The 15,133-nt window shown below is 38.9% G+C and overlaps 1 protein-coding gene across 6 annotated transcripts in view; it reads right to left on the reverse strand.

Annotated features, from left to right (window-relative positions):
* The window catches only part of SCAF4 (SR-related CTD associated factor 4), a 62,582-nt gene extending 48,366 nt beyond the window's left edge, over positions 1-14,216 (reverse strand). For 3 of the 6 annotated variants that reach the window (XM_077118825.1, XM_077118822.1, XM_077118821.1), the window contains exon 1: positions 13,771-14,216. In XM_077118825.1, coding sequence (XP_076974940.1) covers positions 13,771-13,800 — 30 coding nt within the window. In that variant the 5' untranslated portion in view covers positions 13,801-14,216. Of the gene's footprint in view, positions 1-472; positions 13,589-13,770 lie in introns of those variants that run through there. The other 3 variants (XM_077118824.1, XM_077118820.1, XM_077118823.1) reach the window with 2 other exon arrangements.
* Positions 14,217-15,133: the final 917 nt, after the last annotated feature.

Below are 15,133 nucleotides of genomic sequence, written 5' to 3' on the forward strand. Positions count from 1 at the left end.
TTTCCCTCAAATGGAAATCAATTGTAATGCTCATTATATTCATTTTAGTTCTGTTCCCTACTTATGTGTAGTTTATTTTTCTCATTCTAAAACAAAATGTACTTTTTAGATTAACTGATTTCATTACTAAGTCCTTACCTAAATCCAGGGCAAAGTTTCAATTTAATAATCTTAAAAAGGAGTCAACAGTCACAGCCAACAATACTCACCGAGGAATCTCTCAGAAGTATACAAACTTGCAGTCATCTAAGATTCTGATTATAGTTACTGAATTTTGGAAAAGTACACTTCTGTTAGACTAATGCCTAGAAAACAGGCTCAATAATCAAACTTGCTGGAAATCCTGACTATGAGATGTTTCCCTCATCTGTATAATGGGGATAAACAACAGACCATACTTATTTAGGGAAATTTTTTTAAATAACATAAAACATAAAGTACGCAATAGATGTTAAGGAATCCTAGAGCTTACCTAGGGCAGTGTTTTTCAAGCTGTTATTTGAGACACATTAGTAGACTGTAAAAATGAGCTCAATGGGTGGTGACAGAACTTCAGTGTTGTTTTTTTTTAATTGGAAAGACTAAAAATAAAATAGTACAGCACACAGTTAAGAGCAAATACTGTTTTGTGAAAATTCTCAGTTTTGTTTGAGTATTTATTTATATGCACAAGCACCAGAGAGAGCCTCAATGCAAAATGTAATTTTTACTGTGTGGGTCAAAGGCAAAAGTTACAAAAGCCAAAGACCCAGAGAAAAATTCCTTCGTTTTAGAGATGAGGAAAATAAGGCCCAAATTGACTGCCAGTTACCTTTTAATAATGTGTAGATTCCTTCAAACCATTAATACATTTTTTATGGACAGGATGGGGGGGGGAAGGCTGAATCATGACTCAAGTTGGAAAAAGAATTTATTTTTCCATCAAGTTACAGAATGCACATGATAATATAGAGCAGAGATATAAAGATAATTCAAGCTCTATAGTTTTTTTCTGATCAACATTCAATCTTAGCCAACAAACGTACAAAAAAGAAAAAATCAGGTTTACATATACAAACCATAAAATTCCAACAAAATCTATTAATGAAAAAAATCAGTTATTATGGTATTCTGGAGAAAGAAAGAGTTGGTTTTGAATCTGTATCCAACTATGTAGATGTTTCTATGCAAGTTACTTAACCTCCCTAAGCAGCAATATTCTTAAAAGTAAAAAAGAATATAGTGGTATCTACTTCCTAGGCATCAATTTCACTGAAAACGAAATCAGTTTTTGTATAACGAAACGACTGGTCTATCACTTGGTACTGGGCAAGTGATCAATAAACATCATTAGGTGCGGTGTTTTTCTGTACCATTATACCCCATATTCACTACTTATGCAATCCATCAACGAAAAAACTTCATAGCAGCCAAGAAATCCTCCTATATAGATTAACAGCAGCAGCCCCCAAAGTACGACTTTCTTAGAAGGCATAATTATAAGTGGAAAAAGTAAAATACTTGCCAGCAGCAGGCATGAGCTTGACTCTTTGCTATCACTAGCTGAAAGACCATCAGAAAGCCTAAAAATGACCTGTGCTGCTGCATAACACAGAAACCTCAGCACAGCCTCTGAAGCACAGAACCAGTGATCTCTCTCATGTAACTTAAAAGAATTTTAAGATACCCTGCCCTGAACAAAATGGCAGAGTGAGAAGCCTCAAGGCTCTATTCCTCTACAGAAGTTTTGAACAACCAGCAACCAGAAGAAATATTTTTCTCAAAGCTCCAGAAAACAGATAAAGAACTGAAGTAGAGGGCAAACACCTAATTAAGAAAGAAAACCAGTAGGCTCTCATAGCAGCCTGGCTGGTCTCTCCCCTAAATCCTTACTTACTCCAGCCATACTCCCATTGTGGATCCCAGGTCCAGAAGAGTAAAGTAACCTTTGTGAATATACTGGCAACATGTGTGTCTAGGCTAATGAGAGGCTTGCTGTCCAAGAATTTGCAGAACTTGTTCTGTGTGTGTAGGAGGAGGCTCACTAAGCTCTCCTATACCACACAAATAGGAGAGCAGTAAAGAGGCTAATCTGGGGCTAGGGATGCTTGGCTACAGGGCATGCAATGTTGCCCTAGGACCCTGAGGAAACTGTTTCCTAGGGAAGAGGAGACATTCCTACCTGTGTAAAGTTTTAAGGCCAAGCAGGCATACCAAAGACACTTCACAGAAGAACCAGCAAGGCCCCTATGCTTTGGCCTGGAAATCTCTAAACTCACTGTAAAGACAAGCTATGAAGGAAAGCACTCAAACACAGGATGATCTGCAATGACTGGAAAAAGTCTTTTCTTTTTTTCCTTTTCTTTTGGGGGGTTAGCCCCCGGCACTCAAGGAAAGCTCTGCCATAACACTAGCTAGATACAGATGAACACAAAAAGAGCATAACAGAGAGATGGAAACTATGAAAAGTAAGCAAACAGAGCTGAGAATCATAGTAACAGAAATTAAAAATTCCCCAGAGGGGTTTCAACAACAGATCGGAGCTGGGAGAAGTGAACCAGTGAACTGGTAGATAACTGATATCATCCAGTCCGAGGACCAGAAAAGAATAAAGAGCCTGAGGAACATGTGGAACATCTTCAGGCACACTAATATATATGTTATGGGAATCTCAGAAGTGAAGAAAGAGAAAGGGGCAAAGAGAATATTTCAAAAAATGGCTGAAAACTTAAGTAGGTTAGACCCAAATAGGCCTACCGCACGTCATGCTATAATTGAATTGGCAAATGCCAAAGATGAGGGAATTCAGAAAGTTGTAAAAGAGAAGCAATGTATCACATACAAAGAAGCTGCAAACAGATTAAGTGCCAATCTCTCATCAGAAATTATGGAGGCAAGAAGGCAGGGGTAAGGCATACTTAAGGTGCTAAAAACACAAAATTGCCAACCAAGAATTCTATATCCGGCAAAACAGTCTTTCAAAGATGAAGGAGCAATTAAGACATTCCCAGATAAACAGAAGCTAAGAAACTTTGTCACCATTAGACTGGTTCTACAAGAAATGCTAAAGGGAATTTTGCAGGTCAAAAGGAAAGGACAGACAATTGACTGAAGTCACATAAAGAAATAAGGATCTCTGGAAAGGAAATGGCAAATGGCATGGGTAAATATAAATGCCAGTACTATTGTACTGTTGATTTGTAACTTCATTTTTTACTTCCTACAGGATCTAGAAGGCAAGGGCACAAAATGTAATGATAAATTTAAAAAATAATTTTTGAAGAGATCTAGCATGTTTCTCCTCTGTTATTTTCCTTCAACTATTACCCACACGATATTTCAAGATCTGACTATTCTGATGAGGTCTTGCTATAGATTCCTTTTAAGTATGATACCCCAAAATGGACAAGAGTCCAGATGTGTCTGTGTTAATGAAATCTAAGATTGAGTTAGCTTTTCTATTGCTGCTGTTACAAATTACTACAAAGTAGTGTCTTAACAAGAACGCAAATTTATTTTCCTACAATTTAGGAGGTCAGAGGTCTCACAGATTTAAAACCAGAGTGTTGGTGGGAGGCTGCATTCCTTCTGGAAGGTCTAAGAGGGAATCTATTCCTTGCCTTTTCCAGATTCTAGAGGGTACCTCCATTCCTTGGCTCATGGCCTCATTCTTCTAGTTTCAAAACCAGCAGCATAACACATTCACTACTCTCTGACCCCTGTTTCCATCACATTGTTTACTCTGTGAATCCCCCGTCTCTCTAAGGACCCTTAGGATTACATTTAAGGTCTGGATAATCCAGGCTAATCAACCATTTCAGATGCTTAACTCAATCATGTTTGCAAAGTCCCCTTTGCCACATAAAGTAACATATTCACAGGTTCTAGGAATTAGGGCATGAACCTCTTTGGATGGGTCATTACACAGCTCACCACAACTTTAGTCACCTTCAGAAAAAAAAAAAAAGCATTTCAGTCTTTAATTCACATGTATAAATAACTAAAAGCCGCAGACAATTTTCACCAGCATCTGTACAAAACAAAACTAGATCTTCATGCTGACTTTATGTTTACGCAGACTTCATGTTGGTTTATGACAGGCCTTTCAATTAATTTAGGTAGTTTTGAAATATACTGCTATTTGATGTGGCAGTTATTCCAATCAGCCTGTAAATTTCATGAACCTGTTTTGCTTGCTTTCCTCTAAGTTAATGATTTTTTAAAAGTTTAAACAAAATGGAACCTACTTGTAGGAGAACCATTTATCTGAAATTCTTTGGATATTGTCAAACAGCTAAAAAAATAAAACCCATTCAACAATACTCATTCTGCCTATATTTTTGTAATTTATTCATGATGCAATCATGTAAAATATGTTTAAAATGCTCGCTTTTTAACTTTCCCTAACTGCTTTACAAAACAACACACTTTATAAAATGAATTCAAGTTAGTTTATTGTAAATTCTAAGTGACTCTTCTGGCTTCTATTGACTAGCAATTTCTAGAAATTCATAAAAGAAATGTCTAACAAAACTGGAAGAGATCAAAGTTACCCCCGTAACCTGAACTGAGATGTCAAAGCAATGAAAAGAATTAGAAGACTAAGTACTAGCCTAAATAAGTCATTTTTTCAACTGTAAATACCTCAAAGCAATACTTTCTTTTAGAATCTCTTACAATGGGATAGTTACACCTACCCTTCTTTTTCTTAAGATTTTAAAAATTTGTCTTCCTTAAATTTTCTTTATAATGAATGCACCTTATACTGGATTATATCCAAAATTCCTTCATTTGCTATTATTACCTCCAAGATGACAAAGTAATTTTCTCTTAAGTTCCCATTATTAATATTTAATTATAAAGTTTAATTTAAAGAAAAAATAAGAACGCTTTCAAAAGCAAATACATACACTCACAATGACAGGCTGGTGTACAAATCGCACTCCAAATGGAAAAAGATATCAAAGTATTTAATCCTACAGCCTTTCCTCCTCTTTTGTTCATCTGATGTAATGCATCAGACCCCACTGGCTGAGACCAAATCAAGAATTAAATCTAACATAACTTAAAGCTTTATTAGCAACATAAACACTTTAGAAAAAAAATCTGTCAAAAATAATCTTTTCTGCAGCAACAACTCCATAAAATTATTATTACTGCTAGAAAAGTTAGATAAGGGATAGTTTACAGTTCCTTCTTACCTGGCACGTCAAGCCTTTAACATACAATTTCCCAAAGGTTACTTTTTCAATATTGGGCAATTTAATTTGATGGGGAGTGAGGGGAGTAAATGTGTTGATCACGTGTTAAACAAATACCATTATGCCATATAACCTGAAAGCAGAATACTGTACATAAGTTAATCAACAGCATATACAAACAGTGAGAGCTAGTGAAAATGAGAAACGTACTGAGGAAAGCGACCTAACAAGGAAATGCCAATGGTTAATTAATAAACATAGGAAAATGCTCAACTTTACCAATAATCAAAGCACAAATTAAAACAATGAGATACAACTGTTCAATGATCTAATTGGTAAGAGTGGATGAGCCTAAAGCAAAAAGGGTGCTCACAATGCTAATGAGATGTAACCGGAGAGTTTTAATTGGGAGGAAAATTTTAAAACATCTGTTTCAAAAACCAAAATCTTGTCTATACCTTCTAAAACCTAATTCTAGGTCAGAAATTTATCTGAAGCAATAACCACATGTTCTCAAATTTTCTACAGACTATTTTAAAATCAGAAAACAAATCCGTATTATTAAAAAGATCCAGTTACAATAAGGTTAATATCACATACCCCCTAGAATGACTATTATTAAAAACAGAAAGTAACAAGTGACACCAGGCTGTAGAAAATAGGAATCCTTGCACATTGTTGGTAGGAATGTAAAACGGTACAGACACTCTGTAAAACAATGTGACAATTCCTCAAAAAGTTAAACACAGAATTTCCATATGACCTCACAATTCCATTTCTAGGCATATGCCCAAAAACTGAAAACAGAGAACCAAACAAATTTGTAAATGGATGTTCACAGCGTTACAAGCAAAAGGTAGAATTAACTCAAATGTCTAGCAACAGATGTATGGATAAACAAAATTTAGTATATAAAAAAGTGAAATATTACTCAGTTGGTAAAAGGAATGAAGTTCTGATAATGTGTTACAACACGGATGAACCCTGAAAACATCATGCTGGCTGAAATATGCCAGACACAGGAGAAACACTGTATAATCTCACTTATATGAGATATTTAGAATAGGCAAATTCAGCAACAAAGCAGAATAAAGAGGTTATCAGGGCAGAGGGGAGGACTGGGTAGTTGATGCGTAACGGGTACAGATATGTAATAGGTGCAGACGCATAATGGGTGCAGTGTCCCTAGCTTGGTGCGATGAAAGAGTACTGTAAAAGAAATTAATGTCACTGAATTGTATGCTTGGGAGTGGTTAAGGTGGGAAATTTTATGTTGTGAGTAAGTGACCACAACTGGGGGGAGGGGGGAGACTAAAGAGACAATGATAATCAAGTACACTATATGACCTTGGACTGAATCTAACAATGGAGGACAAAATGCCCTAAAGACATTATTGGGACAACTGAAAAAAAAAAAAAGAAATACAGACTAGACTTTTTATCAATGTTAACTTTTCTGAATTTGGTAATTGTACTTAATGTGGTTATATAAGTGAATATCCTCATTCTTAGGAAAAATATATGGAAGTATAAAGTGGTAAAGGAGGACGTAAGGCAAATTACCCATAAATGTTTAGAAAATGGGTAGACAGAACAATATAACAAACACAGCAAGTGTTATTTGTGCAACTTTCCTGTAAGTTTGAAATCATTTAAAAATTTTTTAAAATCTGGTAACCATTTAAAGATTTGCAAAGATAACTGGAGTGGGAAAAAAGACTGAAAGGAAATACTCTAAAGTGTCAGTGGTATTTGAAAGGTGGGATTCTTTTCTCTACTTTCTAATTTAAATTTAGCTCATCAGCACTAATTTTAAAACAAAAAAATTAAAATTCATGGAGTTAAAATGACTTTAGCATTGTGTGCATAGAGATAAAAAATGTATCTTTCTCCGACTTCTGATATAACTAAGCAATAAACTATTGTTATGATTATCAGGTTGATCTGTTCAAGGTAAATATTATCTTTGAAGTTAATAGTATGCTTACATGATCTGTAAATCTATAATAAAACTATCCAAAAATACTAAAAAAAAAAAAAAAAGATTTAGAAATTTCTCCTTTAAATCTTTATGATAACTGAAGCGCTCATAAATACAAAATCCAAATCTGGGAAATCACCTTCGAATACATCTGGGCATTAAAGAAAATATCCATGTAATTATAGATATAATTTACTCACAGGTAAATTCCATTTACACTCAAGAGTTAAAACCTTTGAAAGGCAAACATTCAGCCAATTTTCCACTTATTGAGAAGACATGGAGACAAGACAGGTCTTGTATCAACATGAAATACTCCCATTGTAAAACATACACTTTCTAAGTCTTTTTTCAACAAAAAGACAGGAAAAACTGTTGTGCTTCCTTGCTCCTACTGAACAAGGACTTCACTTGGCCTTAAATAGTGCAAAACAGAAAAAGTCTTCTCTATAAATGCTACTCCTCAGATTTCTAAAGATTTAAAACCAGATACTTTTTACAAACTGCACTAACAGTTTCAAGTTCAGGGGGTTAAAGTATTTTCATACTTCCTCCTAAATTTCTTTGCCTTATCACATTTTTCCACAAATTGGGTGACTTTCTCCTAGTTCCAGAATTTAGAAAAATGTTTTACAAAACACACTGAAGTATAAACATATACTGCTAAAAATAAAACCATTTCAGGGTTAACTACTTATGTGAATTAAGAAAACTTAAAAAGTAGGATATAAGTAATATAATAGTCTTTTAAACACCATCTGCAATTTTTCCTAGTCTTTATATCACCAGCACCTTCTTCTGTTACCATTTGCTCTACAGCAGAGGAAAACAACCTACAATTTATATTTGGTAAAACAAAAGCCACCACCATTTTGTTAACTTTCTATTAGTTTTATCCTGAATTCTATTTTACAAGATTTGTAAACTAACTTTTCCATTATCCCTATCTTCATGAGAATCAACTCCTAATCATGTGTCCATGTAATTTTTTCTGAAATAGAACACTAAACAAAATCATAGATTAGGGAGGGGAACATTTTAACACGAATATCAATGTAAATGCTGCTCTAAAAGCTGAAGTTTTAGTTCAGATACCATAGAGCCAGACCTCAACTGTTGTTGGGGATTAACAACTTCCTGAAAGTGAAGAGCAGCAGAAATAAACTATAACTTAACTTTTACTGTCCCAAACTCCTAAAGTAACATGGTAAATTGAGACAAGAGAATCCTTCATGTTTATTTCAATCACTGATCTGGTGCTGTGTCTCTTCCACACACTAAGAATTTTGTTTCAATTCTTTGTCCAGTTCTTTAGATAGAGTTCTCAGAAAAGAGAAGGATTAAAAAAACTAACAACTAAAAAGATTAGCAGTACAGGTTAAAGAAATACTTAGCAAGGAAATCTCATCAAATAATCTAGATTCTAGAAGACAATCACACCTAGTAATCAATAGGCAAAATGTCTAACAGTCATACAGAATGATTTCCAGTGAGAATAGGTAGAGGCAGCAAGTTCCAGATTACGATGTGACACTTGACTCCTTTCAGGATAACACAGTGGTTTAAGACTGACAGCCCAGCCTGACAGGATAAGTGTATCAGTGTTAATTCAAACATTATGTATTCATAGAGCACAATTTCTTATTTCAAAGATTAAAATGAACATAAAAACACTAATATTTTCTCCCAGCACATCAAATTAGTATCACATGCACACCACCTTCAGCCTCCTGTGTGCTAGTGCTCTTCTCAAACAGCAGCATGAGGACCTCCACCTAGGGGGTTTCTAAATTCCTAATCATTGGTCTGCGAGATCAAAACTGTCTTCATATAAGACATTCCCCCCCCCATATTTACTCTCAGTTTCTTGTAAGTACACAGCAGTGCTTTTCAGAAGTTACATGACACGTGATATCACAAGAGACAGAAAGAAATAGATATGAAGATTCAGCACATATTAATTAAAAGTTTAAGAGTTTTGCAGAAATGCAAAACACTACCACTCTTCTCACTAATTTTCTGTCTTAAAGTTATTCTCATTAAAAATGTTATTAAATTAATATGTAATGAATGGGTTTATTCTTTTTCACATATAGTTAATGTCTCAGTTTTAATTTCTACTATAGTGAATATCAGTAGATATAACCCACAGATACAACCACTTTCTGTGGGCCTCATCTTATTTTAAAAGTCTAAAGAGGATTTAGACCAAAAACTTTGAGAACACACATGCACAAGACATGTTTTACATATATGCAATGAGAAAGGTCACTGCATTATTTGTCAGCGAAAAATGAGAAACAAAGTTTAATTTCAGAACCAGATAAATAAAATATGGTTTATTCAAATGATGGCATACTACAAAGCAGTTATAAAAATGAATATAATTAATGTTTGAATTTTTTCAAAAAAGCACATTGCAGAAAACGTACAATATACCACGCAGGTATATCAAAACACAGGATATTATTGATACCAAATTGATGACCTGACTGCCTCTGACTAGAGTGGGCAATGGGACTGAGGATGGGAGAAAACAACTTTATTTGTATTTTATTTTTAAAACAAAATCCACACAAAAAAAACAACTATCAATTCTTGTGGCAAGTATATAGATGTTATGCTTTTCTTCACTTTTTTCTGCTTTAATAAGAGGTCTTAAAATAGTAAATGCTGCAAAAATAGTGAGGGGCAGAGTGGCAAGAAATATTCTTCGGATGGAGACAGATTAAAGGCTAAAAAGGCAATCAATGGGTTAAAAAAATCCAATCTATAACTTTTACTCATTCAACAAACTTTTACTAAGTACCAAATTCTTCACATTAAGGAGTGTACATACAACATAGCAGGATGGAATGAAGTACTGACCATAAATTAATAATCAATTTCTTTTCACTTGATCTTTTCATCGTTTACCACACTTTTATAAAGTGTCTTGACATAAAAGTCCTCCAAATGCTCAGGAAGTTGTTTTTAATAACCTTATCTTTCTTATCTCCCTACCCTTCAGTATCAGAGATTCTTATCTCTTTAACTTACTTCCAATCAGCCCCTTTCCACTCATCCACAATTTTGCTTCAACTAACCCATCCTGCAGTTTTTAACTCTACTTTTCTACCTCCTCCTTCCCAAACATGCCTAAGTCTCTACCCTTATCTAATGGAAGCCAGCGTTTAAACACCACTTACTAACTCTGATACCTTACATATACAACATAAACATATAAACCTTCTTCTTTCCCTTCATCCTCAAGGTAACTTTTCACTCTAATCCCTCACTACCAAACCTCTCATAGTTCTCATAGTACCACATGTTTCCTTATCTCCCATCACTCACTATTCAACTTTAAACTTCAGATCCCATCAACCCCAACAATTTCAAAGGCCTTTTCCTTAAACCCTTAATTTCTGACCACTCCCCCAGTATCAAAGAAAATATCATCACACAGCAATTAAATTGGAGAGCCTACATACAAATCTCAGCTCTAACATTAACTAGCAGTAGGCCCCTGGGTAATATTATTTAACTCCTTTAAAATTAGTTTCCTCTTCCAGGGGTAGGGGAATATTAAATTAGATAATGTGCATATATAATGCTTGACATGCCATAGATGCTTATTAAATATCAAGCCCTTTTCTCTTCCCCTCCCAATTTTCTCCAGGGTACATCTAAGGATCATTCCCAGATGTTTCCCTCTATCTCCTGGTTGCTTGCAAGTCTGCTACATGCCAAACTGCTTGCCCAGAATTTCCACATCATCATTCTACATATAACTCAAACTCAATTGGTTAAAATAAAAAAATAAAAAAACTCATTTTCCTCTCCACTAAATCTAATTTTGATGACTACTACTACCTGTCTTGTGTTAATGGCACCACCATATTCCCAACACGCAGAATGTGGGGGCAAATAAAGATTAAAAGCCTATCTGATGCCAAGTCCATGAATTCCTCTAGCCTACATCTTCTTCCCCTCTCCTGTATTCCCACAATGGACTTGCCATGTTCAAATTCTACTTGCTTTTCTTATTCCAGTCCCCACCTAGCCAAACTTCCCCAAGTCTGTGCCTTCTACATACAATCCTACATACCACTACAAATCAAGCAGAGTTTTGATTTCATCACCCCACTACTCAAAATCTTCACTGCTTACCCATAACACATTACACTGCCATGAAATTTGTAAATGTCAGGCCCCAAACTAAACTTTATAACCTTCTTATTTTCTGTAGCCTCCTGGGTCAAATTACTACTCACTTATTTCTCAAAGAGCAAACTGTTTGTTGCTCTTTGATCACTGTTGCTTATACTTTCTTTAACCCTCAAACAGATGTTTTTTTTCTCTTTCCAAGTCTTCACTGATTGTCCGTAGCTAACCCACAGTACTTTATAAGGGCCAGAAAGGAAGCAGTTCTATCATATGCTCAAGATATTTGCCTAAAGCTTATGTTCTCTATTAGATTAAACTCTAAGCATTCAGGTGAGTGCAGCTGAGCAGGCACTCAAATGTTTGTTAAATGAAGATCAGAGTTAGACGATTCCAGGTTAGGGAAAACTAATCAATAACACTTCATAAATGGGAGGAAACAGTTTAGAAGCACTGCAAATGAAGGCACAAGATGATGGATTTTGAAGTCAGACCAAATTCTCCCGTAAAAAAGTTTAAATTTAACAGACGTTACACAGACCTGAGAACATAAATCTAATATAATATAATTTTAAGCTTATAAAATAAGACTAGGGACAGAAATGAAAAATATTTAAGGAGGAAAATGAGCAATGAAAATTTTCATTTTGCCCATTTTAAAGGGTTAAAATACCACTTCCCTTTTTCATGAAGTCAATACCATTCCTACTTTTGCTTTTTCAAAGAAAAAACTACTGATGATGGCTTGCACATTTCCAGGATTAACAAAAGACACTTTGCTTAATGTCCACTTCCATAATGTGTAATTCAGAATTCCATACTTTTGATCTTGAGTACACTAAAAATCCTCTGCCTTGTTCATTAAAAATTGCAATTAAAAATATTCTATAGTTAGGTTTTATTTGGGGAGGGAAATGTACTCCAAATTTGTAAAAAAAAATTATGCGCATTCCTATTTAATACTCACTCATTTAACAAATATTTGCTGAGCACCTGTTGGGTGGGGGTAAAAGAGTAGAAAGGCCTTGCTTACACAGAGCCAACATTTCAATGAATTTTACCTTCAGTAAATAAAGTCAACTTTCAAACCTGGCATACTTGGAGTATATTATCACAAATTCTCTGACCATCAAAAATTAGGAAATATTTTGTACTTTGAGAATCATCCCTAGAGAACTTTGCAAGACACTTCAAAACAAGTTGCAACTACTGGTAAGAGTTTATGTACCCATTAATCGAAAACAAATAATTTCTAAAATAATCTGTAAGGCAATAAGCAGTCTTAACCGCAGCATAGCTAGAGGGTCTCAAATTATGGCACTGCAATTGGAAAGGAAAATTACCGCATCATAATTCTCTTATAAACCAAACCGTAAAAATCTTATTGTGAGATGCAGTTAAGTTTTTTAACGCCGTTATCAAGATACATTCAACTACTACATCTAGTTTTTTCAAAGCTGGTTTATCTTCATTGGAAGAAAATTCGACTGAACACATAACAATGACTTCCATTCTGTAACTGCATTTTATATCAATAGTCAAGTTGTCGTCCCCCCCCCCAATCGATTCTGTTAAGTAGGATGTGTGCAGCACCTGGAATGATTTGTGATAGAACTAGAGTTTTTAGGCGGCAGACAGCTTTGTTCCCGGTTTGGGGAGGTTTTCATATGTAAATGTTGTCGTAGACAGGAGCCGAGGATTAACTACCTCGGGAGGGGGTTCGACGGTCGGGGACTGGAGGCTAACGCCGGATTTCCAGCGGACTTAGGCCGAGTAAATACTTTTTTTTCTCATTCAACTTTTTAGGTGTCACTTTGGGACCAGAGCCTCTAAGAGGGTTATGTTCACCACTCGAAATAAGTAGTCACCCCGTCTGTTTATTAACCCCATTTCCCAGGTGCAGGAATCCCGGAGGAGACGGGTGAACACCCTCTCCAACTCCTCCCCGGCCTGGGATCAGAGTCCAGCCGCCGACGTGCAGCGGCCTGAGCAACAGGAGAAGCGAGACCGCCGCTCCGCCAGCCCCACAACCGGCAGATGCTCCCGCTTCCCCGCCCCCAACCCTACTCGCCCGCCCGCGCCTCTTTCTTACCCCCTTGCTGACTCCCGGCACCGCGAAACCAATAACCGGGCGTGAGCAAAGAGCGAGCGCCCCTGAGCACTTAAGGGGTGAAGTCAGAGGAATAGGCCGGGACCGGAGCTGTGGGAGGTCCGCAGGGGGCGCGGAGGGCCGCTCCAGGTCGCCGCCCCAGGGCAGGCGGTGGGGGAGGGGTGTGGGGTCAGCTCCCGGGGCTGCCGCGACCTCTCCGGGCCCCAAGCCGCTCTGCGAAGGCCTCGCCGCCTCGGAACCCGGGCAGTAAGCGTCCCCACCCCAACCAATACTTTAAATCTCGGGCGGCGGGAGAACCAGTGCCCCGGCCCCGGCGGCAGGCCCGTCATCCCCGTGCCCCAAGCACCCTTTACCTCCTGGTTGAAGGCGTTGACGGCGTCCATGTTCGCGCTGCTGCGGCGGCTGCTCCGGGCCCGCCGGTCACATAAACCTTACGCCGCGGCGGAGCGAGCCGGGGAACCGGCTGGGCCTGGGGGACGGGGGAGAAGCGGCGAGCGGCGGGGCCAGAGGCCGGGGCAGGAAGAGGCTGCGGCCCAGGCAGGCGGGCGGGCGGGCGGCTGAGGCAGAGGCGGAGGAGTGGCGGGCCCCAACTCAGTCCCGTTCGGAGGGTGAAGAAAAAGAGGCGGCGGCGCTGGGCTCCAACATGTCCGTTTGGCGGTGGCGGCTGCGCTCTGCGTCTCGCTGACACGGCGCCCCGCGCCCTCACGCACTAGCTCACACTGGCCCGACCGGCGAACGGGAGGGCCTCTCTCTCCCTCGGCAGCGGGATGGCGGCAGCGGCCCGAGTCCACGCCGCGCGGAGCACCCTGGGACGGCTCAGGCCTCCCAGTGCTTCCTGTGCCCGGCTCCCGCCCCGCCCCGCCCCGCCCGCGCTGGCCCCGCCCCGTCGCGCCGCGCGCCTGGCCGGTGGCACGTGACAGCCGGACGCCGGGTGCTTTCCCGCCGGCCTCCAGGCAGCTTTGGCAGCAAGGGGCGCGGAGAACACTAGGGAGCCCGGGGAGCCGAGTCCGGGGCCGGAGACTGACCGCGGCCCGCTCACATGCGTGCTCTTGTCCGACGCTGCGCTTCCAGGCTTCGTTTCTTTATGCCATACTGCCCAAGCAGGCCCTGCACCCGTGCTGTCCGCTAACACCGAGACTTTCCCAGTTGCAAAGGGCGCAGGATTTAACCTCAGCGCGCTGGCGATATCCTCACAGGCTCTTGTGAACTCTACTGGGGAAAAAGCCTCTGTAGATGCAGCCCTATGTCTGTTCTAATTGTATGGCTTCATTCTGCCGAGCTGAAGCACCAAGAAGGACATGGCGGCACGGTATAGCCAGCACGGGCCTAGAGGAATTCCTGTGCAGCCTTGTGCCCGCGGCGAGGTGGGTTGACCAGTACTTGATACTGATTCCCCAAATAAAGTTATTTACTTTCTGGCGAAAATACTTCGCCCTGATTCTCTTTCCTTGAGTACTTACTGTGTCAGGCATTCAGCCAGGTGCTGGATACGAAAATAAGAGATAATTTCTCTATCTGCCGATTATTCTTTTAGAGGTGAGGACAGGCAAGTGAACATACAATTATCAAGGCAGAAATGTTAGAGCAGAGACCTTGGGGAGCAAACAAGAAAGATAGTAGTCCCTACTAGAAGTCCAGAAAGATTTCCCGGAGGAAGTGGTAGCTGAGCTACATCTGCGAGGAGTAGAATTAGCAGGAGGAGAGGACACGCCTGCA

Source organism: Tamandua tetradactyla, chromosome 10 (assembly GCF_023851605.1).
Source record: "Tamandua tetradactyla isolate mTamTet1 chromosome 10, mTamTet1.pri, whole genome shotgun sequence".
Taxonomy (NCBI): domain Eukaryota; kingdom Metazoa; phylum Chordata; class Mammalia; order Pilosa; family Myrmecophagidae; genus Tamandua; species Tamandua tetradactyla.